The sequence below is a fragment of the Pocillopora verrucosa genome, chromosome 3 (assembly GCF_036669915.1).
Source record: "Pocillopora verrucosa isolate sample1 chromosome 3, ASM3666991v2, whole genome shotgun sequence".
NCBI lineage: Eukaryota > Metazoa > Cnidaria > Anthozoa > Scleractinia > Pocilloporidae > Pocillopora > Pocillopora verrucosa.
This window is the reverse complement of record NC_089314.1, coordinates 28,356,843-28,384,342: the sequence shown is the minus strand read 5'-3', so window position 1 is coordinate 28,384,342 and position 27,500 is coordinate 28,356,843. Positions and strand designations below refer to the sequence as shown.

The window sequence follows — 27,500 nt, the reverse complement described above, 5'->3', positions numbered from 1 at the left end:
TGCTTCTCAGTGTAACGGGTCACCTGGGTACACGCAGTCATGCTTTTAGTTACGGGAGATAATTTTAATTAATCGTTTCTCAAGCTCGGTGTTCGAGTGAGTTAAAGTTCCAATCCCAATTCCATCATCTTATCAAAATTAGCGACTTAAATTTCCAGTTTTATACCCATTATTAGGGAGTTTTGGATCCACGTTTGCTTTTGAATACGCGTGACCGCAAATGCTCAGGAGTCACGTAACCAGACTCTAGCGGTCACGTTCGCCATTTGCCGTCCACGGGCTTGAACTCCCTCGACACTTTTTTTCTTCCTGTTCGAAAGTTCTCACGTATGTCCCATAAATATATGTGAGGTGCAATCTTTTCTTTAGAACCAATCTTTTCGCTATATTTTGTGCAGACATGGACGCATAAAAAAATGCTCTCTGTATTTCGTCTTCACTGCCCACAGATCGACTTTCGTAACCTGAGAGACTCAAGCAACTGAGGCATCAACTTTAAAATTAAAAGCCGTCTCAATCGTTTTATGTTTTGATAATTGCGCTAATTACTTGATTATGCAAATCGTGATGTTGACAATATGAACCAGACTGGATGGCTTCCGGGTTGAAAAATTGGCCAAAATGGATACTTGTGCCAATTCCACACAACCTAATATTTTCTGATTTTAAACAGTGTGTTCTAAACGTTCTGAGTTATTTGGACTCGGCCTCGAGAAGAGCATATTTCAATTGACGTCACACTAGAACAACAACGACTTATTGCGAAAATTCTCGTGAAATCGAATTCATGACATTATTAGCTCTTCATAAGGAATATCAACTAGTGACCGTGTAACCGCAGATATATTCCGGAGTTTCTCGGAAAAAGGAATACATTAACGGGTTGATATTGGCCAATAGTATGTGATGGTGGAAGCATTGTGAAAATTCTCGGAAAAAGACGAATACATTAAGCTGTAACTATAAGCCAGTAAGTTTGCTATGGTGACGAAACGATTCTGAGCTTCTTACAGTCTTAGTCGGTTGTGTGGCGTTAAGCCTCTCTGATTTCGCTGCATGTTTATTTTGTGAACTGTTAAGCGTACATCTACTGAACATTAGAAATGAACAAAGCTAGTCACTGCTGGCGGTGTGAGGCGCACTGCACCCAACAATGTTCACGTTGTAGAGTGGCATTTTATTGCTCTAAGGAATGTCAGAAACAGGACAAGTGGCGACATGAACCTGATTGCGACGATGCAGCGTTGAAAATGAAATGTTTGGCTTGTGGCGTTGTACATGAGGGAATGAAGAAGTGTGTAAACTGCTTGGAAGCCGTCTACTGCAGCGTCGAATGTCAACGAAGCCACTGGCTTCGACACAGACCTTCGTGTCAAACTACTGTCGAAAGAGTTTTGAAACTGGTTGAAAAATTGAAAACGTTTAGTGAGTTGAAAGAGAAGACTCCTGGTCTCGCAGCCACGTATTACTGGGGCAATCAGCCGGCCGTGGACATGATCAACTTGTCAATGAATGAAGGAGAGGAATATTCCAACCCGCTCGCTTTGTTATTGTGTGGAGTCGGCGATCCCAGAAATGTTCTGCTGACCATTGCGTCTTTGCCTGATGTTTACCAAAAGCAAGTTATGTTTGTGATGAACGACATATGTCCCTGTACTTTGGCTAGAACAGTACTGCTTCTTTACATGCTCTATAAAGGTATGACTCTCTCTATCGATTTGCATTGACTAATAGCCCTTTCCATGTTGTCAGAATACAAACTCTTCGTCATGCATTTTTAAAACCAATCTCGTGAAATGCAAATGAAATCGTTAAATCATTTTTCGTTTGGTTAACCCTTGAGGTCAAAGTTATTTGGATTGATTTCAATATTAAAATCTTTTACTTGTTTTTTCTATTCAAATTTGTGTTATGTTTTAGTGTTTGCTCTTGCAGTCGAATTTATTACGCTTGCTATATGTTCTGTTGCGGTTGTAATAAATGCCGAACGAACTATCAAGTAATTGGTAAAGTTTTGAATGCTATGTCGAGGGTAATTACGTATTTTATTGGCTTTTCTTTTCTGGACTTTGTGATCGTTCTACAGAATTTTCGCTCAACCTTCTTACTCAGTCAAGGGGCAAACTGAGACTTTTCCGTTTCGTCCGCGTTAAATTGAACTCTTTTGTCCACTTCGATTTGATTGCGTTGCATCCACTCAAGGCAATCGTGACAGACGATAGATTAGGGAAGACCACCGTTTGACTTGAAAAGCCTCAGGTTAAAAACTCTTGTTCTCTGATCGCAGGAGGAGATGATATGGCTTCAGCAGTGATTCATATCTGGTACTCGCTGCGTATCAGTGAACAGGATTTCACTTCGCTGTTGTTAGCCTTACAAGAGCTTGTGGATTGTACTGAGCTGCGTACACTCACTGAGGAATTTATGGACATTCCTGATGACCAGTTGATCCAGTTGAAAGACGTGTGGAACACGTGGCTGCGCCTAGCACAGCGCGAAGGATCTTGGGTGACGAAGCTACGACAGGAAGCCAACTCGGATGATTTTGGAAGAGAAGAAGGCATAAATCACTACATACACGCTATTCCCAAAGAGCACAAGAATTCCACCCGAAGGTATTTTGATACCGGTATTTTTACTTCGATGAAAAATACTAAAGAGCTTAAACGCGAGAATCCCACTTTGACAGGTCGTGGATTTCAACGGTTTTTTCGGAACTCTGACTTTCATTACAGCCTACCGACCGATGTACTTCCATTTACCGGGTGGGATTACAATGCAGTCAAGAAAATCTGTCATGACAAATCTATAACGCGAATTTACAGCATCTATATATCGCTTGTTCTTAACAAATCGATGGAAAAACTCAGACGAAATCGCATTAAATGTTACTTCATTCTATCTGACTTCCTAAATGTCGAAGCTTTCTTGCCAGCAGATCTAAGATATGATCGCATCACCACTTCTAACTTATGGGACTATTATCCACTCACTGTTCTACTGACGAAATTCATGGGCATGCTTAATACTACCAATCCTTACGCGGTCATGTCCACCGAGGCAATCAACTGGGTCCGAAATTACATGCCGGAAGTGATTCACATCTTGCCTAATATGATAGGCCTGGATGACCTCATCCAGAAAGCTTTGAAAGACACACGAAACCCTGAGCTGGCTAATTTATCTGGAATGTCGGCTGTTGTAGAATACTTGAACCTAACTCAACAATTCGTCATGTTTCTACGCGCGTCTCTCCTCTTTCCTAACACAGATGAAGATCTTGCATCGTTAAAAGGGAAAAAGAAAATCCCCTCCTTAAAATCTTTGGTTGCCTCACTTGGACTCCATCTACGTGACTTTGTCAGATGCGAGAACACAGTGTTCCCCTTTAAATGGGCCCTGAACTGCCGACGCCCGACCATGTTGAGGGGCTACGAGAGAGCATTGGAATGGAAACTTCTCTCTGCAGATGAGGGTATTGAAGATTCAAAAGAATGAATCAAAAATTGCCCCCTTAATTCTTATTGACCCAACAAAAAAAGAGGAGCATTTAAATTTTGTTGAAATATTCGAACATGCACGAATATATACTCGAACACTTTCGAATGTATTGAAAAGGCTAGGGCCCGCTTTCTTCTCTCTTTTTAATGTGAAGAAGAAGTAAATCAATAAAAATCAGAAAAAACGACCTTTACGAAATAAACTAACAAAACAAGACAATAAAATAAATACATAGATACGACGCGATAAAAAACCTACCAAATGCTAAGGGAAATATAGGAAACACGAAACACACGCGCGAAAGGGGTTTAAACAGAACTAAAAGAAAAAAGTATTTCTAAGGGCTTGAAACGAGAAATGTGAAGGGCATAGTAATTTACATAGCGCAAAAATGACACTGCATAAATGAATGCTGAAGTGAAAAAACGAACAGAATACGCGTAAATTAGTTGGTACTAGAATAAAGCCGAGAAAATGTTAAAGAAAATCAAGAAATCAAAAGTTCTCCACAATACATGTATGTATCATTCCATCATATGAAAGCAATAGTATCAAATTAAGACCAAGAGATCATATTTCTTGATTAAGACTGTACACTGCTGTTAGTGATGCACAAAAAATATAGACTCATAAAACATATGCATCAATTACCAACTTCACTGAGTCAGTTTTTCTTGGTCTTAAAAGTTTTATAGTTTGGTTTAACACTCTTGTCAATCCTTGTAATGGTGCTATTTTTTTGTTTTACTCTTCTAAATATCCAAGCTGACAGAGGCTGACACAAGTCTCGTTTATAGCACTGGTAAAAATACCTACATTCCTCATTTGATTAGTTTACATTGACGTCCACCTGAGTAAATTTTATAGATCTGCTCCTTAGCGGGAACACAGATGTTCAGATTACAATCTTCAAGCTTGCTGACCCTTGTCAAATATGAAGTACTTAAGGACCTTCTGAAAGGCATTTGTTATCATGAAAAAAATAGCATATTCAGTTTTATCCAGATTTAATCCTTCGTTGAACACTGATGTGTCTCCTCCTTCCTTGAAGGACTTTATAAGACGAATCATAAGCATCTAGGACTCAAAAAGGTGACATAATGAAAGTGCTTACTTAGTGATATGGTTGTTGTTGGTATCGAAACACCTCCGCATAACTTCGTGAGCTCTTAGAAAACATTCTTGAACGAAAGTTTCCTCTTAATGTATAAACACCTTAACCTTTCCTTAACCATTCAAGAAACTCTATTATATTCTCTAAACCGTGCTTGTGTCAGGATCACAAAGAACACAAATCAGCGGTACTTATGACATATTATAATTCCGCAATGAATTATGATGAAAAATGAACGATTTGCATGCAAGTTGAATACTCTCTTGAATTACGCTTTAGTCCAAAGCGGTATCAGCATAGCTAATCTACCTTCGCCGTGACAACTACCCTTTAGCCTGAGGTTTCGTTCAAGAAGGCACCGAGTTCCCTAGCATCAACTTAAAAGAATTAACCCAATCCACCAACCTTTTTTTGACTTTTTAATTATAAAGGACAAAGAATTTCCTTCATGATTGCGAAAAAATTTTAGATTTTAGTTCCTTACTTTTAACCAGCATGAAATTAAATTTTGTTGTTTTCATCATCTCCTTTTTCTTCTAGTTCTTCACTGTTCGTCCCTTTAATATTATTCTGTTTTTTGATTACGGAAACGTACTTTCCTTGCCTACAGATACAAAGCAACTATTAGAAAAAGAAAGCAAAAAAAGCGCAGTCTTTTGTTGGTATTTATTTCATGTGTGTTAGTCAAAAAAAGCGTAATAATTTTTTTGTGTAGGAGATATATTTACCTTAATTTCCTCCCCATTATTTTAGTCTCTTGCTTTTTGAAAGTGCTGAGAAAGCCGAAGCTCCTTTACTGTCATGTGGCCGGTACTCAATATAGAAACCTGTTTATCGCTTTCCGTCTTACTAATCAACGCAGAAATTATCTTTTTTAGACAATTACCATAAAATTAAACGCGATGTTCAAACCTCAGTTTGTCAAGAGGTAGCTTAGTGTCTGAGGAAATGATCAATTTTATCAATACTCACGCAAACATACAAAAGAACAAAGCAAAGTAAAAGCAGAACCATTAAACGTAGAAAAAATATGTGGAGGACTTTGTACAGCGGTAATAAGCTATTCCAAGTGAAATGTTCCATGTGTCTTTTTAAATCAGTTGTAACTCTGCAACATGAATCAGAATTAATAACATGAGAGAACTTCTTCGATGATGTGCCGTCTAAACTATTGAGATCACTGTAAAGATCAGGTCTGAAGATCTGGTGTTAAATATAATACTTAATGATTTGAAATAGGGTCAGAACTTGGAGAACAAAGCGTTTCATCACTTCTTAAGAATCCTTGGCACTCAACTTATTATTAGACTTAACAGCCCACAGTTCTCGATTAATTCTTTATGATGCTTTTAGTTCATGATAAAAATTATACAAAAGCTGCCTAGCTGCATCTGGCCCGAGTTCCGTTCATTCATTTACGATTCTAAAAACCTCGAGTCCGTTTGGAACCATGAAAGCAACAACAACAAAAACGACTAAAAAGAAATAACAAACAAAACAGACAAACAAAAGTGAAAAGAAGCCTCGCTAACAATGACCTGTTATCTTAGTCTCGCACTAGAGAGGGAAGTTTTATGGCGCACATTTCTTGTTCATCTTACAGGCAAGCACGTCCATTTGTTTGCCATCGCATCAGTCATTTACCACAGGTAAGATGCATAGTTTGTTGAAACATAGTCTAGCAATCAACTCAAACATTTAACTTAATTCTATTTAATCAATTCTTACCTTTATTTACTCCTGAAAACGGTGTTTCCTTCTCTTGTGTCTCTCTTCGTGGTATTCATCTTCTCACACAAAATACCCTTAATAGATTTTTTAACCTAATGAAAATTTAGTTAAAAGAAGTTCGTCACTTGATCCACCTCGCCGATCATAAATTTTCCTGCATTTAAGTCTGTAATAAATACAAGTATAAATATAAATGTAATAAGCAAATTGAGATTAACCTGCCGTTTGGGGATAAAAAACTAACTGCTCGCAGGGTAAAACTGAGGTAGCCAATTTGAAACAACAAGTAGCAAACCAAAAGTACCTCAGGAATTCATACATTCTACTTTACATGGTACTGTAACTTCATAGTAAAGCGACGTTTGTAATGTAAATGTAAAACTATATTCATGCAATTCTTCCCCATTTGCCCTACTTCTGAGCTTCAGACCGCTTGCTTTTGAATACAATGAGTTTTCTTTCGCTTAGCTATTTCACGTAATTTCAAAAGTCTACACAATATAAATACTATATATGTACAAGGAAAATCATAGGGAACAATTCTTGGTCTTTCGGAGCTTATGAAAAAAAATTAGAGACTTACCGAATCGTCTAGAATGCAGAAGCTCACAAATATGAAAAGTCCTTGGAACGAATTCAATATGGTGAATATGTAATGAAACACAGCTGTTGATGTAATGAACGTGAGAAAGCCAAACGACCACGTGACACCCAGAACTGGCAGAAGCATTGCAAAACGTCTCAACCAATCCTTCACGTGCTTGGCAGGTGTTTTGTTGTTTTTGGTTTTAGTCGCTCTCAGTACCCGACGGAGCAAGAAAATTAACAGAATTGAGTTGATCTAGAGGTAAAAATTCACAAAAAGATTGATAAAAGAAGAAAAGATAGAAAGAAACCAAAACAAAGAAAAACAAATGGAAATCCTGCTTCTTGTCTCTTCTTACGAGTGTTTTGCCCTTAGTACTACAGGTGTTTACGTAGTTTACCATTCCTTTTATTCCTGAGATTTTCTCAACCCCGATAAACCTTTTAACTATGATGACATTAAAAAAAAAAGTTTTGATTAAGCCAAAAAATATGATCAGATATTTGTTCGAAAAAATCCTCCGGTGCGATACCTCACATATTAAACGGTGTCTGCTTAAAATATATCTTACACCATAAAAGGAGCATCATTGTTAAAGAGTATACTTACTAATAGGATTACGGCAACTGGAGCAACAAACGCCCAATAAATGAGCCAATGTTCTGTTGTAAGCCAACAGTTATTTGCTGCATAGGACTTGATTCCAGTTACTGTCAGAGAAATGGCCACTATTAGGACTGGAACGCCTGGAGCAGCCAGAAATGAATTAAGTATTAAGAAAAGCAACTACCAAATTTTCTGACCTTTTTAAATGAGGTGTTATATTTTGGTGCTTAAAAACGTCCAATGCATATGAGGATGAAAATGTACTTGTTCAAGGAGTGTTGCTCTTACCCCATCCTAGAGCGTAGAACCATTTCTGTTTCAATGCCAGAATTTCTTGCCGTTCAGCCTTTAATATCAGGAAGTACAACATAACACCATGACATAGCATCCAGAAAAATACAGACAGGAGGGAATAATGGAGTAACACTGCGGCTGTTGTGCATAACTCCTATGAATGTAAAAAAAAATCTAGAATATGTGAAAAATATTATATGATACGTAAAATTAAGCATGAATTTTGATCGGATCTTTTCCATAATCTGTTAAAGGAGAGAAACACAGATGACGTCACAATTAAGACTGTTCTACTTCCTTATATTGAGAAATTCCATGCTGCCATGCCTCTGTTTTGTATTAGATCCCAGAAAACTAAGATGAATTACGAAAATCCATGACACACGGGTGCGCCCCTTTGCCTCCTTTCTCTTCTTACTTCATTTTTATCTCATATTTGATCTATTACTGAACAGAAGTACAGAAGTGTAGACACAGTTTTTTTAAAAACGAGTATCGAAACACATTTGATATTTACCTTTGGTCTTTCTGCTTTTCCAGCTATAATAATTAGAAGACAAGAAACCGAAATGGCAGCAAACAAATGCAGTAACATTGTTATCCGAAAACTTCTCAACTTTTTCCAACAGGCTAAGATTGTCACACAAGTGAGCACCAGAAAGAAAAGTGAACATGCGCAACCTACAGTAGAAATATATTTGAAGTACGGCTGATGACGAGGTTTTACCTGAAATGAAAACCAGAAAAAAACTGTGTGGGAGTTTTTATGAATTAGGCAACAAGTAGCAACATGAAAAGAAACAAGAATTTAAATAAGTGGAAGTTGTGTAATATATTTAGAGGTAAAAAATACGTTGTGAGTATTTTATTTTAACGACTTGAGACCAGTGACAAATAGAAAAAAGTAACAAATAGTAAATCAAGCGACTTGTTTACGATTCTATTGATAAAATAAAGACAATGATCGCACAGTGTCTATTTCAAAATATCGGACTGAAGAGACTATATATAAGACTCACTGGCTTGTTGTTCAGTAAGACTGCAAAGATGGTTAAGTGATCACACTCGCACGTGGTTACACGCGGGTTTGACTCATGATCAACGCGAACACATCCTCGCGTCAGCCACGTCCTCTGCGATTGGTCGATCTCCCAGAAAACGCACTGTCCAATCAAATCAGAACGCTGCAATGAAAGTGTTACGATTAAAACTTAGACAGCAGGATACGTTGCAAAAAAAAAAAAGAGAGATAACGCATGAGAGTAATACTAAACTCTCAAAAAGCAACACCAAGCTGATTCATTTCCTCTATAAAATAATACCCTTTTTTCACTTGGTTTTTATGACTTACTGTTCAAGAGACGCTATACTGGGGAAAAATTTATATTTCAGCAACCACTGTCGTAAAATTTTCCCTGGAACCTTTATGAAGTTGAATGATGACCTGAGCTGCCAACAACTATCACTGTGCTCAATTGGATGGGTATAGAATAAAAAAGATTTATCGACGATTACCCTGATTAAGAACTGAGATCTATTTATATTGTCCAGCAGCATTTTTTAACCCATAAAACTGACGGGAGTAGGTTTCCCATGCGTTGTTGTTGCAACTCGTATTACTAACAATACAAACCAATCAATACCTTGTTATTGTGATTAAAAGCCAGCTTGATAGGTTTATTCAGGGAACCAGATACACGATCATGAATAGTGACAGAAACAATGCTTGTGCCACTCCTCCGAAGCCTACCTCCGGCGCTCTGATTATTACTGGGTCCATCTACTGGAAGCCTAAGGACATTTTTAAGTGTTCTGTAGGCAATGGTGGACATGCGAGTTTCCATTATGTCCGAGATCGCTGAACCAGGAACAAGGATTGTTGCGCCATATTGAGCCAAGTCAACCTTCAACTAGGAATGAAATATACAAATACATATTCACTCAGACCGAAAGGTCACGAAATCAATGAAATATGTCATTAAAACCGGTTCATAGTTACAGAAATGTTCCTGAATTAACTAACATTATGGTTCAAAGCAGTCTAAAAAGATTTTAACATCGACCTTTGACTTACCTCATGTTTTGGGTTCCAGCGATCAACTCTAAGAGCGATGTTTTTTGATAATAACTCCAATTTATTGGTTGAGTTACCAAGATTACTGTTCACTTGAAAAGCAAAGTCGTCCATAGTCTTCAGAAGTTTGTCAGTGATGTTTCCCCTTTTCTGGATTTTAATAAAGTCAAGCTTAAGATAATAAATTTTCTCTAGTGAATGCAAACAATCGGTGAAGGGGCATACGAAGGGTTCCAAAAATAGCCTTGCAAAATTTAAATCCATTTGTATTTTTGTCCATTAAAAATTAAACAGTCAGGTATTCTTAATTAACAAAAAGAGGGTTTAAAATCACTCAGGGAGATCTTGCTATAAGTATGTCATGTTACATAGGGTTCAGGCCGTTTGTTTGAAAAGCTTTTAGTACTCAACCGGGATTTAAATAATGATTACTCTTGGTCTAAATTTCTCTTATTTGAAGCTTCATTAGTGCCACGTTCCATTCTAGCGTATAGCAAAAATGAACCGAGGAAACAAAAAATAAACAAAAACAAAAGTAACATTTCACAAGAAGCTTGGTTTGCTAAAATATGCTTTGGACTACCCATGCCAGTCCTTGGCATCTCACCTTACCAAATGAAAAATTAAAAAAAATAAATTAAATGTACTTCATCATGAGAATCACGGACTTATCCGACATATAATCATATAACGTGTGGAACTTGTTGTCTCTATAGAAGAATAAAGTGATGGCTAAAAGGCTGTTTACCGTTCTGTTTCAATCAAGAAACAGGAAAATACAGCTGGTGATAAGGAAATGTAACAAAGAAAAAGAAATTAAAACTTTTCTCAGGATCAGCAAAGTACCTCCTGCAACGGCAACCATGTTTTTGTATTTTCCTCCTCCAGTAAATTACTTGCCACTTTCACGATGTTTTGTTGGTCTGATGTTGCACTGATCGCACTGTTGTTTTTCATCGAGTTGTACTGCACAATTTCTTTAAGCATATCCACGGAGAGAGAAAGTTCGCTTTGGTTGAGTTTTAGCTCGTCCCCAGTCTTTGTCAAATTGAGAAATTTTGTGATGACCGTGCTTAAGTTGGTGGAAGGGTAACTACCGGTAATAATGGCATCAACCTGGTCGACAAGTTAAGGGTGGTTAGAAAGAAAAAAAAAAAACACGATCGTTTCAAGATACATTTCTGTTCACGAAGATTTTATATTAGCGCTTCAAGGTTCGGAATGGTCAAGGTAACGGAATGCGACGTTACAGAAGGTAACATCATGGCAAAATATTTTGAAATGACAGTGCTAACTTGTTACCATTTTTAGGGAAAACAGAACGCTTCTAACCGACGCAAAGGGTTCTATTCTAAGTTTTGGAAAAAATCTCATATGGCGGCATTTTGAACACCATCCTGGCTGGGGTTGTTCCCATGGTGCGGTGCAGATCAATAATGACAAAGGCTTTCTTCTAAGTGTCTTAATCGAAGAAGGTATCCATTCGACAATTGCTCGGGATTTTTCGCTGGGAGAAAACCTGTAACGACTGTTATTTATGAAAAAATTTTCCATCATGTAGTTTGATAGTTTTCCGGTGGGAAATTATCAAAGGAACAAAATAGCCTCTAAAACAGAAGCTTCGACCGATGTAGTGGACTCTGTTTTTCCGGCTCACGTCCAATACAAATCGAACTTTGTACTAGCTTAGAAAACACCCAAGATTTGTATACCTCTAGCTGTAGATCTGTAATTAGGTTTGATTGCCCTGTTGATTAACATGAGGTAATATGTGAATATAAAATCATACATGCTTACATATTTTTATTGTTATAGATTTAGTAACTGTGGTTGTAAAAGGTAGCAGTACTTTAATCTTAGTTTCCGAGTATGTTTTGTAGGTCAAAATGTAAAAGTGTTTATTGGAAATTTCTTTTGAAATTTATTGGGGAAAGAAAACCCCAAGGAAATGAAAAAGCAAGTGGTAAAGGTCACTTAAAATCGGTTGAGTCTAACCTCTGACGCATCGCAACTTTGGGAAATTAAAGATTCTCCAAGAAAGTCTTTCTTTATTTTTGTCTCTTTTTGTATAAAGAAATAGTTGTACAACAATATAATTACCGTTTTTAGCATCTGAACTTCTCAATAGATTAAGAAAGATGCTTTTTCGTCTTGACTCAGAATTTTTCTTCATCCCACGCTCGTGACAAGACGAAAAAACATCTTTCTTAATTCTTCACCGAGCTCAAAACTTACCATCTATACTATTTCTTCTCAATAGATGTTTACAGCATCTGAACTTGTCAATACATTTAAGTTCATGACAGTTACTTTTGTAGAAACCAGTCATGTAATAACCATTCTTCTGGCATTCACTCCAACCTTTGTTGTTGAATGAAATAGCGACATCTTCATCGTAACAGTCTGCATAACTGCTGGGATGATCCATTGGATGGCAACATCTTGCCTCTTCGATGTTGTTCAAAAATGATTGCGAGGGGGGATAAGATCCTGTTCTGATGCCATTCATGTAAAAGCCTTTTGGACACAAAGCCCAGACATTAAATCTGAAAAAGAGAAAGAAAACAAAAATAAACTGTGTCTGAAATTTTTGGGTTTTTAATTTTTTGGGTTTATTACTTTTGGCGAAATTCGCGAAGAAACATTAGTTTTTGTCCCCATTTGGCTATTAGAAATTGGCGTTTTGGGCAAGTTTTTATCTTTACTGGGTTCTCCTTTTTCCTTTTAAGCAATGTGTATCAAAATCTTATTTTATGATATTTTTCTCTGAGTTGTCAAAGTATCAGTTGCTCAAAGTTTGTTCCAGGTGAACAATTGGTTGTTTTCAACATGTAATCAATCTTTAAAGTTGAAACTAGACACAACTTCCGCATAGTAGTTTTACGCCACCATCGTTGAAATTTTTTGAGAGGCACAAATTTCCCAAAAAGAGAATCCTGAAAGCCCTGTTAGAAATGAAGACTAATGCACGGAGTCAGTGGAAAGACGAAGGCAGGTTGTTCATTCATCAATTTTCCACTAAAGCTCAAATTCTTAGCGTAAGGTATTAAAGTAGTCAATGGCATTGATCAAAGTTATCATGTAAGGGTATGACATAAAAAGGGTGCGACATTCAAGAAGAGTTTGGCTCACCCACTCAACGTGCGTGACCAGTTTGCATTCTCACATCTTGAAGGCTGGCCGGCGTAACGTAGCTCCGCAGCATCACAGCATCTTCCTTCTTCAAGGTGTCCAATTCTTTCATCTCCATTTACGTTTGAACTCCTCCAGAATCCCCTTAAGTAGGTGTTATTTCTTGGACACACCGACCATCTCGAGGGCCTATCCAAGCTTACCCACCAATTGGCGTTGTTACATCCCTCGCTCAAGACACGATGAGCCATAACAAATATCAGCATCAAACTGATCAAATGAATGATGAACACAAATTGCATCCTACTTTCACTTTACCTCGATGTGACACTGCAAAGAGAAAGTTCATTGCTATGACTTAACTTTAGGGAAGAAATCTCTTAATCTCTTAATGTCCTTTGGTATTTTTTACCTAATTTGTGCTAGAAATCAGTTCCTTGACTCAACTCTCTAGGTCAACCGTAACAATTGAAGCTCATTTAGGCATTATAGCGCATAGCGAGGCCCTGTTTACTAACTTTACTATGGGATGAAAAATGATAACGTTTAATAATCGTAGTTTTATTGTTTTCAATGTCATTGCTTTTTTTTTCGCTTTTTGTGGCTACTGCCTCCTATAGGAGGCGAAGCCACGGCTGTCGTCGAATTGAGTGAGTGAGTGAGCAAATAACAACAGTGACAATAGAATTCTGATCTTCACCCAATTTTGACCCGATGTTTCCCGGTGCTACCTATTGTTTGTTTTGGAGTACTACAGAAGACAATAAACATTCACAATCATTTCAGGATGATGCGTGAAAAAAAAATACTGCTCTTCCTGGCAGAAATATCTATAAGGTGTCATCGATGCATCACGGAAACGTATAGGAAACATTTTTTCTTTGAAAAGAAAGTGTCACCGAAGTCACGCGTAATTGTGTTCGTCATTTATTTAAAAACATCCACACACCAAGGCTACTAAACATATGTAGGAAAATACTTATTGGAAACGTAGAGGAAACATTTTTTCTTTGAAAAGAGAGTGTAACCGAAGTTACGCGTAATTGTGTTCATCATTTATTTTAAAACATCCACACGCCAAGGCTACTAAACACGAGTAGGAAAATACATATTAGAGAACGAAAACTTGGAAATAAACTAATTATAAAGAAGACTATTTATCTTAACGGTGCATAGTTCTACAGGCAAATAAACGAAAACGACGACGCTGCTTCTTAAAAAGTGGACTTAACCATTGATCTAAAGGACAAAATTTATACACAAAATCTGACAAATTACTCGGCATCATTACCTAACATTAACGGTACAAACATCAACCACAAGCGTACAATGGAACTAATGAAACGTAGGAACACTCACAGGTAATTAACACTGTAATAAACACTTAAACGCAATACGCACAGGAAACGGTATGAAAATAAGTTTCGTGATTGCAGAGAGCATTTTTCTGTTTGAATCATCGAATCATGCTAGGTAGATCCAAAGATATAATTTTTTCAGTTCTTGCCGAGTTAGCATTTTATCCTTCCAATCAGCGGCTTATGCCCAAAAGAGCCGCTAAATTTGCGAATCGAGCAAGGTCCGAAGTACGATACCTTGAGTTTAACAGGGTGACACTGGGCGACGGAATGATGGAACGCAGGGCTTCTGTGGAACGGTGGAATATCCTAAAACGTAGAATGCCTTGTTGTTTGAAACAAAAGTCTCACAAAAATGGAATTGCAGTGAAATAAAAGAATGTAATTTATAATTAATAGGCAGAACTAGAAGAGGCGTAGTTTAATCATTATGGGAGCCTAAAGGATGGACTGATAGAGCTAGTCCCTAAAAATTATCATTACTATCGCTATTATCATTATTATTATTATTGTTAATATAATTATTTGATACTATTAAATCTTTGGTTGAGTGTCGATTAGTCTCTTTATTATTGAATCATCTTTCTCTTGTGGAACAAGATACTCTTCGTAAATATGTGGGATGTGGCAGGTTTTCTGTTTTGCATTTGGGACAAATCTTTAAGACTTCCTTCTGGCATCAATATGCAACTTCTAATTCTTTTCCATGCTATTAAAATTATACTATATTGGTAGCCACATGCACTCTCAAACTGCTTATTTTCTTGTTTTTCTTGACGTAAGTTAAGCATACGAGACAGAAGACAAACGACACATGAGTGTTATACTAGTTGAAAGTGAAAGAAAGCAATATCGAAAAGTGGGCTATCACAAGGTTTGCAGGTTGCCGCATTTATGCTTAAAAAGATTTCGCTCGTTGTTGCTATGAAAGGTTAATTTTCTTCTGAGATTTAGGAACTATTAACTTTCGCGTAGCAAATACCACACCTTTGTTAGAGTTTCCTCTCAATTGTTACGTTAACCCGTTAAATCCCTTAGAGTGACAAGCATTAAATTTCTCCCTACAATATCACACATTAAGGTCATGAGAATAAAGGAAATGATCACCAACCAAAGAAGCTTTTGATCGGTAAACAAATTCTCTTTGTCAGCACCTTTGGAAATGCCAGAGAACAGTACGGAGAATATGCTTACTAATGTTAGGGTCTAAAAGGGTCAAAATAAATCTCTGTGCCACTGTTTGTGTAGCAAGTTCAGCGGTGCGTATAAGATACAATACACACGTTAATGAAAAACTTAACTAAGATAGTTAGTAACACAAAAAAGGCGTGGGAGCCGAAAGGAAAATAATTTCAAAGAGTGGTTTTTTTTTTTTGCAGAAAAAGATAGTTGTTTAACTTTGAGCCGAAAAGGACGATTCTGGTAAAAAGCAGGCAAAAGGTAGAGGCTTATTCAAACGGCGTTTTCATGACCTTCAGAAATATTTAGTGTATTTTTTTCTTGTTCATCAAAGAACTCTATCAAGTGTCGTTTTATTTTGTATGTTTATTAAGGACACTTCGAATGGTGTTATAAAGTGTTTTGAATATTCGGATATCATGACCACAAGAAGTTCGCTAGTTCGCACGTGTCTCAGTCACAGACTTCAACGTTTTTCGTTTCTGAAAACTGAACAACGTCTTCTGTAAGATATTCTTCGAAGAATGTAAGTAATGTCGTCATTAATAGTTCCCTAGGTAGTTTTCCTTTAAGTTTATTTGCTATTTGTTTTCGATCAACCACAATGCTGTGCTGTTTCCAAGTGTAAAATAAAACGGATTAAAGAGTTTATCGTCATATCAGCTTGCCGCCACAACAAAATAATTACAATTTTAATTTTGTTATTTATTTAAATAATTGCTTCCTCTAGACGGGAGAATTGAACTGTCTCAGAAACACGAGCCTTTATGGTCTACTTTGCCGGTCCAAAACTGTTGGATTTCACATACTAAAATAAGTTGTTTGGTTTTATGAAGTGAGTTGATAACGTGAATTGGCTTCCGTAGAGCGTTTATAAAGCTGACGTTTTTAGCGTTTGAATCGATGCTAGCATCAATGTCTGGCTTGAACATGTTACTCAAATATGTCCCAGAATGCTAGAAATCACATCTCAGAGTGTCTCAAATTTAAATTTATTTGGGTTAGCAGTGTGAGTGGATTTTCTCTACATGAATGATAACTGATGACCTCAAATGAATTGCTGTCGTTAAAATCGTCAACGACCAATCAGGAGTTATCATGGTAACAATCAAAGTAAAGGGCGGTGATATGAACGAGTTAAAGCACCGCTTTTAGGCTTTGCATAATTTATGTATTGTTCAGTATGTTGAACAGTTTTAACAGCTCCGTGATTTATTTCCATGGGCCTTTAAAATATCGGTAAGGCGAATATAACCCGAAAGAAGAGGCCAGTTGCTGTGCACCCATCCGACGTTTGCAACAAGAATGGCAAAGCTAAATAATGTTACAGAACATAAATGGTCCGCTCAAAAAGTGGATCAAATTTCCAAAAGGTCTGGATAGCAGCAAATATGTAACGAATTTAAGAAAATGAACGACATTGAAGATGACAGAAGAACTGTAGAAACATGTTTTTAATAAAAGGGCTCTTGGAGCCAGCTCATTCATGTTATGCCTTGAGTTTGTATCGATTTCTTGGACTTGTTGAGTATAGGTACAGTTGAATTCGGTTTATGTGACATTTCAGGACTTATGGATTTTTTTTCTTTTCTTTTTGGGCATTTGTGTGATAAGAAAACTTGTGCATTTGTCGCGATGGGAATTGGAAATAAGGTTGTGTGAGCTGGAGGTGGGATGGGCTGAAGTCATTAGGCAGACAGTATCCTTTTTGTTGGTGTGTGTGTTTGTGGGGCGGAGGGTGGGTTGGGTGGGCATGGTCAGGCATCAAATGTTGTTCTAGCAGCAAAATATTTGTAACCCTCATCTTTCACGATCATTTGCACAATTGTGAAATATTCCTTGCCCGTTTCTTGATATCTTTTGTTTTTAACAAAGCGGCTGTTGCATTTCGTTTTTAACAGAGCGGCCTCAATCGTTCTTAATAGAATTTCAAGCCTTCATATAGTATTTTTTCCACATATTAATATTTGCGTAGTCACCAAACAGATGAGAGATAAAACCACCAGAAAAGTAAACAAATGGCCACTCACGAAAGTAACGCTTATGTTTTCTTTTTCTTGGTTGACAAAAGTTTCAGGCTGAGATAGCTTTTAATTATGAACAGCCCCAAGTACTAAGGTGATGATTCTTAAAAAAAAAAAAAACAAAAAGTCACCACCAAAGGTTATAACCAGATGAAATACTAATTTAATGGGGTTGTTGGAGTGGTTACATGAATGTGTGAAATACACTTTAGCATATTTTGTACTATTACCTCCCAATTTGTTTGTTTCCATTTGGAGATACTGGGCTAGTATACTTAAGTCAATATATTTTGTTTTATTGGTTAGAGTGGTTTCACTAAACCTGGTGAGCACTAATTAACTGCTAGTGTTGAGAGTAATTTTCATTTTCTGTGAAAGAATAGGGTAATTAATAGTTGGTGGTGTATTATTAATTTTTTTGTTTTCTTTTGTTCTTTATCAACTACTACAAACTAAATAGTTATTTTTTTTTCACGGGCAAATGAATATCACTTTAAAAGATGTAAAGAAACGAAAGGCCACAAGGCATTTAGCATCTAATAACATTAATGTAATTCATCAGCAGTACCCAGGCCTATTGAAATATCTCTAATCAAAACCACTATTTTCATTCGCCCTCGAATAAAAAATGACTATTCAGTTCGTAGCAGTTGATAATGTACAAAAAAATCAGAGTCTACTAATTACAGTAACTGTAAGTTTTCATTTGCATATGAAAATTAACTAACTTTTTTCATTCTGTATATATGCAGTGAGGAAAAGGACACACTGTAAGATTATAATAGTTTTAAAAATTTTTTATTTGACTATATCTACTAATTACAATGATAATATTTCAAGGGTATAATAGTAGAAATTGTCATCCAACAAGAACAATACAAATCTCTAGCATGAGAATTAAATATTTTGAACCCCATATGACTATTACAATAGGATGCAACAGTAATACACCCTACTGTTAATATGAAATTGGTGTAGCTTTCAGATATGAGTGACTCAAAGGCTCTTCGTAAAGACGTACAGTACCGATATCCCCCTATAGCAATTTCTTGGTGAACAGTACCAGAGTAGCTTTCACTGTATTCCAGTTGATAATCAGCGTCAAAAACATTTAATGCTGTTAGTAATTCTGACGGCATTAAACATGCCTGCCTGGCTAATCATGACAAACTTGAATAAAGCTGATTTCCAATATCCATTATTTGTACAAGATCATTTGCAGAGCTGATCCCTTGTGTGCTATTGTAAATCAAAGAACACAAACTCATTGCCACACATTGTTGTCCTGCATTCTGTCCAAAAACTAACTTGTTACCTTGACTATATGAAGCTACTGTTGTTTTGTTGGGGTCGACACATATTGAAGGGCTAGGATTTTTTCCTTTGTCTCTACTTAATTTAGAGTTGCGATAACGACATTGAAAGACCCAAATAACAACATCGCCAAATAACAACATCGCTATCGCTCTGACGAAGGGCTTACGCTCGAAACATCAGCTTTTTTACCCTTTACGGTGGCTAATTTACGTTTTCAACCCAGTTGTTAACACTAAATTACCTGCTATACTCTCCCACCGACGCAGCACCACAGTTTCTTTAGAAACTTACCCCTTTATTCATTTGCCAAATAACAACAATCAAGTTACTAATGACCCGTCACGTATACCAAATATTCTAAACGAACATTTTGCAAGTGTTGGTACCAAACTAGCAAGTAAACTACCCACCAAAAGCAATCATATGGATTATCTCAAGAAATTAAAATCACCTGATTCTTCCTTTTTTCCAAACCGATTTTCCCAGATGACGTTAAACAAGAAATTCTATCACTACCAAACAACAAATCGTATGGTTTATTCTCTTGTCCTACCCAACTTCTTAAATGTTCGTGCGATATTTTATCTCCTGTCCTTTCGAACATCTTCAATACTTCTATTACGTCTGGTGTTCACCCATCAAAACTTAAGATCTCCAAAATCACACCTATCTTTAAAAGCGAAGACGAGACTGATGCTTCTAATTACCGACCAATTTCTCTCTTGTCAAGTTTTAACAGAATATTTGAAAAGCTACTGTGTTACAGAATGAAGGACTTTATTGACAAAAATAAGTTAATACGTTCCTCGCAGTATGGCTTCCGTAGGGCGCACTCCCCAGATCATGCGATCCTTGATATTGTCGAAACTTTACAGAACAATATAGATAAGCATTATTTCTCGTGTGGTGTTTTCACTGACCTAAAAAAGGCTTTTGATACCGTCAATCACAAAATACTACTTGATAAACTTAAGAACAAGTCTTTGTAAGAATCAAACATCTTGGGAAATGAAAATTTTCAACCTCCCTTCAAATTTTGCATGCAGTTAGGAACTCAGGGGGGATGCACAAAAATGCCCTTTTTGAAGGTGGCAGCACTCTTGTTGCCATGGTAACAACGGCTGCTTGTTCGAGGCCTTGGAAAACGCGCGACATCTTTTAGTGTGGGTCTACCGCGAACGATGTGTGCATATTTTGTATGCGTTTTGAGCGTATTATACAGGGTCTGCGCTGATTTTGCACCGCGATATATATCAAGTCGAGGGAAAAGTTTTGGTCCCGGTCCACATGTTTGTCAACAAAGAGAACACATATCGGTTAAAAAAAGATGAAACGTATGGAACACGTGCAAAGCTGTCAATTGTTTCTCGAATACTACGCGTGTTAAATATTTGATGGTAACATTTCATATATATCTACCCATATATATCTACCCAGTCTGCATTTTGTAGTAAGGGGGTAAGTTTCTAAGGAAACTGAGGTGCTGCGTCGGTGGGAGAGTATGACTGGTAATTTAGTGTTAACAACTGGGTTGAAAACGTAAATTAGCCACCGTGAAGGGTAAAAAAGCTGACGTTTCGAGCGTGAAATGTAAGAGTAAATGGAATGCGGTCAGTGTTTTCCTTCTCAGCCGTTTGTAGTGCTGACTGTCGATCAATTTATTGAGCACGGTGGTGGCCCGCTTGAACGACAGAAACAGGATAGCCACGTTTATCAAAAAACTGACACATTGCCTCTGATTTTTCGGAAAAGTCAGAGTCGTCACTACATAAACGACGAAGTCTGAGAAACTGTTAAACACTAGTGCATAAACCGTTGCCTTCAATTGAAATTTTGATGTCTAGAAAAGCCAAAGAAGTGTCGGAAATTTCCCATGGCCACGCCATTAGTTTGTTTGTAGTAGTTACCACCGAATGAAAAGCGATTGAGTGTGAGTACTAGTTCGGCCAGATGGAGTGGTATTTTAGAGCTAGGTTCCTTAACAGTGCGATGATCGAAAAATGTTTGAGGGCCCGCAGACCTTCGTGATTGGGAATGACAGTATAAAGAGACTTTATATCCATAGTGAAAATAAGTTTGTTTTGGCCGAGGAAACTAAAGTTACGAAAACTTCCAAGTGTGTGTTGGCTGTCCTTAATGTAAGACGATTAAGTTTTGACGATAGGTGCCATAATTTTGTCTAAATAGCTAGAAATAAGTTCGGTGAGACAACTGCAGGCAGAAACGATGGGTCGACCTGGGTTGTTAGGTTTGTGGATTTTAGGTAAAAAGTAAATACACGAAGTTCTGGGAGTGGTGATACTACAAGATCGTTAATCGCATTTTTGACAATGTTTTGGTTAATTAAAGTGAGATCTTTGTCGACTTAAGCATAAAAGGAGGTGTGGGAAAGTTGCCTCAAAGCTTCTCTTTGGTAGAGGTCGGCCTGCCAAACAACAACTGCGCCGCCTTTGTCGGCCGCTTTAATGACTATGTCTTTGCGTTTTTTAGACTTTTTAGTAAGTCAGTCGTTTCGTTAGTTTTTGCTAGCGCCGTGTTAGTTTTGTTTAAGAGTTTTACTACCGAACCTGGTTACGCCACAAATTGTAAGTTCGTTTCTATTTCATGTAGCTTTGTCATTATCCTTGTTGTTGTTTGCATCAGTTATTTATTTTCAGTCGAATCACATTTACACATCAACACATCTTTACATCTAAATATTTGTCTATTTGGAAGTGAGATTAAACGTGCATTCATGTTGTGGCGCAAAACATGTGGTAGTTAGCTAAAAGAGCACAAAAGCTTCATGATATTGCATCAAATGGCGACGTATGTTTTCCTTTTTTAACACGAAATAAAGAAATCCAAGGGACATTAGTAATTATTAAACTTTAAAATTAAGCAGTGTCAGCTTATGGAAGTCCAGCCATTCATCAAACGAACTCCGATTTTTTTTGCACTTAAGCTCCTAAAGTTTGGACGGACTTCAAATAAAATTATAAAAGAAAAAATGAAGGCTTCCAACTTACCTGAGACGCGGTTTGGAGCTTGTGCGATGTTGTACGGCCGTGCTTAACATGAATGTCCGTTAAAAACCTTCCAATTCCTTAAAAAGACTGATATATTGGAACAGGAAGTTGTTCGTAAAGAGTGCGATGTTAAATGTTCGTAAAGGATAAGGATCAAGATGGATATAATTAACCACTTTCTATTTGGAGAAATACTCAAAGAAGTGAAATAATTATGGCTCATATATCTTCAGTAGAATTACCGCGGTATTTTGACCAGTTCCGCTTTTAACACTTTACGCGTCTTTAATATTCTTTACGCATCTTTACTCACTGTTCTTTAAGAACCTTTAACATTTTTTTGACATTCTTTACGCACAATCAATCTTTACCAGCCGTTAATTCTATTTACGAATCTTTAGTGTTCCTCAACGACTCGCATGAGTTATCTGATGAGTTATCTGATTACAAATTCAGTGCGGCAGATGAAAGTACTTCACGTTTACACCTTAAATCACCTCTAAGAAAAAGAGGTGTCGAACGTGTTAAATTAAAAACTGAAAACTATTTTCCTGATCGAGAATTCGACATGGATTTAGCCTAAAAACGAGAGTATTAAATGGATAAAAGTATAAAGAGGGTTATTTCCAGGAAGGTCCTGTACGGGATAAATTTTATAGGATAGGGTAATTTTCTTAGTGCTTAATTATTTTTTTTAAGCAAAAATAATGAAAATATACCAGTAACTAGCCGCAAACCGCAGTTTACGCAAAAACATCTGTCTCCATGTCAAATTCTCAACCACAATAAGAAAAAGGTGAAAGAAATGGTACTTAGATGGGACCGCCAAAAGGAATAAGAAAATGATCAACCTGGTTATTATAATTTTTTGTATCGAATGGCTTAAAGTAATACAATATTTCCATTCCTTTTCCCATCACCAATATAAGGAAACCCTTACAATATTTCAGATTAAATATAGTTCTATTTTTATCGTTTAACAATATGAGTCAATCCTTGAAAGGCATTTACGGCATCGTTTTACAGAAGCGTAAAATATCGCAAACGTTCTCGATACGGACTTTTGGCAACACGCGCTAAGATAGGGTACTACGTTGATGTTGTCACGAGCTCACAGTTGTTATAGTCTGATTAGCAAAGGGGAATGTTGCCAAAAAAATTTAGACAAATGCAAAATGGCAATTAGGCATGTAAATATTTCCCACTTATGATAGTTAAATAACGCGTAAAGATCGCCTCTCTGATCGCTTTACAGTCGCCGTAAAATATCGTAAATATTCTCTATATCGTTTTCAATGCGTAAAGACATTCTTTACGAGAGTGTAAAGAAGTTCGTAAAGACGCGTAAAGAGGATCTTAACACTTACTTTACGGCATCTTTACGGATTCGTGAATTTATAATTTCATGCTGCGAATGATCGAAACAAAAACTTAGATGACCCAAATCATGACGTTAAAGTTTAACGTTATGATTTGGGTCATGCATGACCCCATAGGTTTTGTTTATTCTGAGAATAAACGAAACCTGATTCAAATTTTTTCGTGTTGAAAAGTTGCCAAAATGGATATTAGTGCTAATTTCACACAATCTAAGATTTACAAGTTTTAGTCAATTCATTGTAAACGTTCAGAGTTGTTCCGTAATGGGCCTAGACAACAACATATTCCAAACGATATCACGCAAGAATAACAATCATCTATTGTGAAATTCTTGCAAAATCGAATTCATTAGATTTTTAGCTATATCCATGAGGAATATCAACTAACTACAGTGGCCTTGTAACCGCAGATATGTTATGGAGTTACTCGATCGGGAAAAAGGAAAACATTAAGGAGTTGATATTAGCCAACAGAAAGTAATGGCAGGGGGATTGTGAAAATTATCGGAAAAAAAATTATCTATATATATTTATATAATAAGCTCAGTTATGTACGCATTCTGATTGGTTCTCACTTATGATCTATTGGATCAAAATGTGGTAAGAACATCAGTGACACACTCGGCTGCGCCTCGTGTGCCACTTTTTTGTTCTTACCCCATTTTGACGTCATCTGTGATCTATTACTGAACAGACGCACGGCAATTTGGAATCTATTTGTTAAATATATATATATATATATATATATATATTAATTCAGCTGTAAACATAAGCCAGTATGTTTGCAATGGTAGAGAGGCAATTCAAAGTCTTAATCGGTTGTGCGATGTTAATCCTCGTTTTCTTTTATTTCATTTCATGCAAATTGTTTATTTTCAGTTTCTAATTGTTAATAGCAACTATATTGAACATCAGAAATTAATAGCGGAGCTCGCAGAGCGTAGCCCCATAACTATACAAAATAGTAGTAACCCATCAAGCCGAAAAAATTTGGTTGTACGACCGTACAAGGTGCTACTTTTAGCATGCGCGGCCAACTGTATCACGGGCACCATCTTAGCCATTACGTAATGAAAGGGCGAGGGAGAAGGTAATGCGCAGGCGCGATTGCGTGCGTAACTTGGATACCCCATCAGTGTGCGCCAAGAGACACCGTCAGATGACGATAAAGTGCGCATACTCGAACGTCGAGCTGCAGTGTAGCGTACTGCGGGCTTCACGTGAGCTAGTAGATGAAATTTGCTACCTGCGTTTTCAGTGAGCGGGAAATCGAACTGGTCAGGGTGTAGTTTAACAGTAATTCTCAGTATTTTGCAATTTCTAAACAACTCGTAAGACAACAATACCGGCAGAGTTTAAGCTTTGTCAACCGGAGGAAATTGTTATAATTCAAGTTCGTGGAGAGAGGGTTTTAATTGAAAATAGGCTGGATATAAAGAGACAGAGCGACCAAAGAAAGCAACACTTAAACGGCGTGAAGCGAGTCCAGAAAATCGCGCAAGAAAGTTACAAAGGACGCCAAAATAGGCAGAATACGGCGAGAGGAACAAAAGTCGCTTCTGAAAACAGACTGAAAAGAGGTCATCAACAAAGAGAAGCAAACTGCAAGGGATCCGCGAAAGAAGAGAAGGTAAGTCGTGTCCTATCTGGGGTTTCTCTTACGCTAAGACCCAGAAAAAAATTCAAACTTTTTTTTTCCAATCGTCGTTTGATACTAGCTTCAGTTTTGAATTCAACTGATCACGTTTCGGTTAACATTGAGTCTGGCATTCATCGCCTAAAAACTCTTACGCCGGTTCATCGCTCGAATAATATTGCAAAGTGTTCGTATTCTTCGAGTTATTTCTTGTCCTTTCGTTTGAAAATTTAATACAGTCGTGGTGTTATGGGAAAAGAAGTTATCTTACGTATTTTGTTTTGCCTAGAAAGTTTTCAAATGATGTCGAACGGCGAGCGCAAGTTTCTACTTTTTTTTCTCTTCAGTTAATTATCGCAGGATTTACTCTGTTCATTTGAAAAATTTGCGCTTTGCCGAAGATGTGTTGTTTTACTCTAAGAACGAAGTGATGGCCTTTCCCAAAATTAAAATAAAATGGGATTGAGTAAGCGATGTTCATGTTTATATTAATTATACGCGGTAATTTGATTTTGACGATATTGTCATGTGAGAACCCGTCAAACATCTGAGAATCAAATTACGGACCGCAAATGTGTGGTGCAAACAAACTCACGGGTAAAATGGAGATGGTTCTACAGCGGGATGAGTGAATTTAATTGTTTAGTTGTCGTACTTTTCAGTGCTATGTTTTCATGCTTTCTACTCGATTCGTTCGAACTTCAGGAAATGGTTTGTGTCACAAAACATGGAGCCACTTTCTCTTTGCTCAACATCTCGAGGCGTTATGATGAACATGCTTGCGATACGATAATTTTTTCCTTATGCTGTAAGTATAGGAAATCGTATGAACGCGAGTGCATTTCGTGATTTATGGGCACGAGTGATGTTTTGAAAGTTCTCAAAATTGCACGAGCCGTAGGCGAGTGCAATTTGAGAACTTTCAAAACATCACGAGTGACCATAAATCACGAAATGCACGAGCAGGTTCATATGATTTTTTATTTATTATATTCTCGATTTTTTTATAATTTGGTGTTCAAATTTGGCGCTTCCCCGGTGTTTCCATGGCAACTTCTCCGTATTGCACTCTATAACCTCTATTGCACTCTATAACCTATTTATGCATTCATCATTGACCAATCAGAAACGCGATATTTTGTTGAGTATATAATAAGCTGAAGAATTAATCTCTAAAATTGGTAGTCTTCGCATTTTGCAAGAAGCGTCCGAGCTGTGATCGTGCAATTAAACGGGGTTCTGGCAATTTGACCTCACAAGCGCGCTGGTAAGCACATGGTTCGCGTAAATAATTGTTGTTTACAGTTATCGAATTCAAGAGCAGTTTTTGAGAGTCTGTTTCTGTAACCTTCCTGGATATTTTCTGTTAAATTCATTGATGTTTAGTCTCGGAATTTCATAAGCGATTATGAAGGATAGATTCGTACCAGGTGAGAACATCAGTAAACAAGTTAAAATCATATGCTTCTCCTGAATCTTTAATTTTATTGCCCTGGTTTTTTTCAGAAGCCCTATTTTATATCTCTGTATGACAGCTAATGATTAAAACCTCAGTGAATAAATATGCTGTATTTTAGTAGTTTTTTAAATTCCATCTTTTTGTTTTTGGAATTTACTATTTTAAAATTCATAAATGGCATTCCCTTTTCATCCTTGTAAAGAGATATTGCACATTTCTTTAACAAAAGTATGAATTATGAAGTCAACTTAATTTCAATGAGTTTGAAACTTCATTCTACATAAGAACACTTTATTGGCATATACCCAGGTAAAAATATAAGGTGGGATCCCGCCAATCCCACCTGGGATCCCAGGTGTGTCCCAGGTGGGATCCCGCCTTTTTCAGGTGGGATCCCGGGTGGGATTATGGAACATCCCGCATGGGATCCCACCTGGGATTATGGAACATCCCGCATGGGATCCCGGGTGGGATTATGAAACATCCCGCATGGGATCCCGGGTGGGATTATGGAACATCCCGCATGGGATCCCACCTGGGATTATGGAACATCCCGCATGGGATCCCACCTGGGATTATGGAACATCCCGCATGGGATCCCACCTGGGATTATGGAACATCCCGCATGGGATCCCACCTGGGATTATGGAACATCTTGCATGGGATCCCACCTGGGATTATGGAACATCCCACATGGGATCCCACTTGGGATTATGGAACATCCTGCATGGGATCCCACATGGGATCCCGCCCATTGAAGTTGGGATCCCACCTTAAATTCCTAATAGCATCCCACCTGGGAAAGCATATCCTGGGCGGGATTAAACCTAGAATCCCACCAATCCCTCTTGGGATCCTGCCTCAAATTTCAGATAGTTTACCACCTGGGAAATCATATCCTAGGCGGGATTGCATCTGGGATCCTGCTAATCCCAGTTTAGACCCTGCATAAAATTACAGATGGCTTCCCACTTTCAGAAAAATCCTTTAAGGGATCCTGTTTATCACTGGAGACCACAGATTTATGAAATGTAGAAATGCATAAGTCCCACCTAAGATCCCGGGTGGGATGCAGGAATCCCGCATTAAATGCGGGATCCCA

General features: G+C 37.4%; 2 protein-coding genes across 3 annotated transcripts in view; one reads left to right on the top strand and one right to left on the bottom strand.

The window, feature by feature from the left end:
• The first annotated feature begins 889 nt into the window (after positions 1–889).
• LOC131793110 (uncharacterized) lies at positions 890–3,983 on the top strand. Its single transcript, XM_059110515.2, has 2 exons — positions 890–1,698; positions 2,288–3,983. Exons 1-2 carry the CDS (start codon positions 1,104–1,106, stop codon positions 3,496–3,498), a joined length of 1,806 nt encoding a protein of 601 aa, XP_058966498.2. The 5' UTR covers positions 890–1,103; the 3' UTR covers positions 3,499–3,983.
• Positions 3,984–4,113: 130 nt separating this feature from the next.
• LOC131769993 (adhesion G protein-coupled receptor L2-like) overlaps positions 4,114–27,500 on the bottom strand; it is a 54,091-nt gene continuing 30,704 nt past the window's right edge. Inside the window, exons 1-13 of one of the 2 annotated variants that reach the window (XM_066163281.1) lie at positions 13,039–13,365; positions 12,142–12,452; positions 11,619–11,653; positions 10,753–11,022; positions 9,907–10,056; positions 9,476–9,742; positions 8,852–9,016; positions 8,350–8,559; positions 7,827–7,986; positions 7,542–7,678; positions 6,930–7,187; positions 6,344–6,438; positions 4,114–5,723 (exon numbers count right to left, since the gene is read on the bottom strand). In XM_066163281.1, coding sequence (XP_066019378.1) covers positions 6,346–6,438; positions 6,930–7,187; positions 7,542–7,678; positions 7,827–7,986; positions 8,350–8,559; positions 8,852–9,016; positions 9,476–9,742; positions 9,907–10,056; positions 10,753–11,022; positions 11,619–11,653; positions 12,142–12,452; positions 13,039–13,340 — 2,358 coding nt within the window. In that variant the 5' untranslated portion in view covers positions 13,341–13,365 and the 3' untranslated portion in view covers positions 4,114–5,723; positions 6,344–6,345. Of the gene's footprint in view, positions 5,724–6,343; positions 6,439–6,929; positions 7,188–7,541; positions 7,679–7,826; positions 7,987–8,349; positions 8,560–8,851; positions 9,017–9,475; positions 9,743–9,906; positions 10,057–10,752; positions 11,023–11,618; positions 11,654–12,141; positions 12,453–13,038; positions 13,366–27,500 lie in introns of those variants that run through there. The other variant, XM_066163283.1, reaches the window with a different exon arrangement.

Bases quoted from the DNA above. Each gene is read 5' to 3' on its own strand.
- LOC131793110 (XM_059110515.2), top strand. From the start codon at position 1,104: ATGAACAAAGCTAGTCACTGCTGGCGGTGTGAGGCGCACTGCACCCAA. The intron at 1,699-2,287 runs GTATGACTCTCT...CTCTGATCGCAG, and splicing joins TCTTTACATGCTCTATAAAG to GAGGAGATGATATGGCTTCA.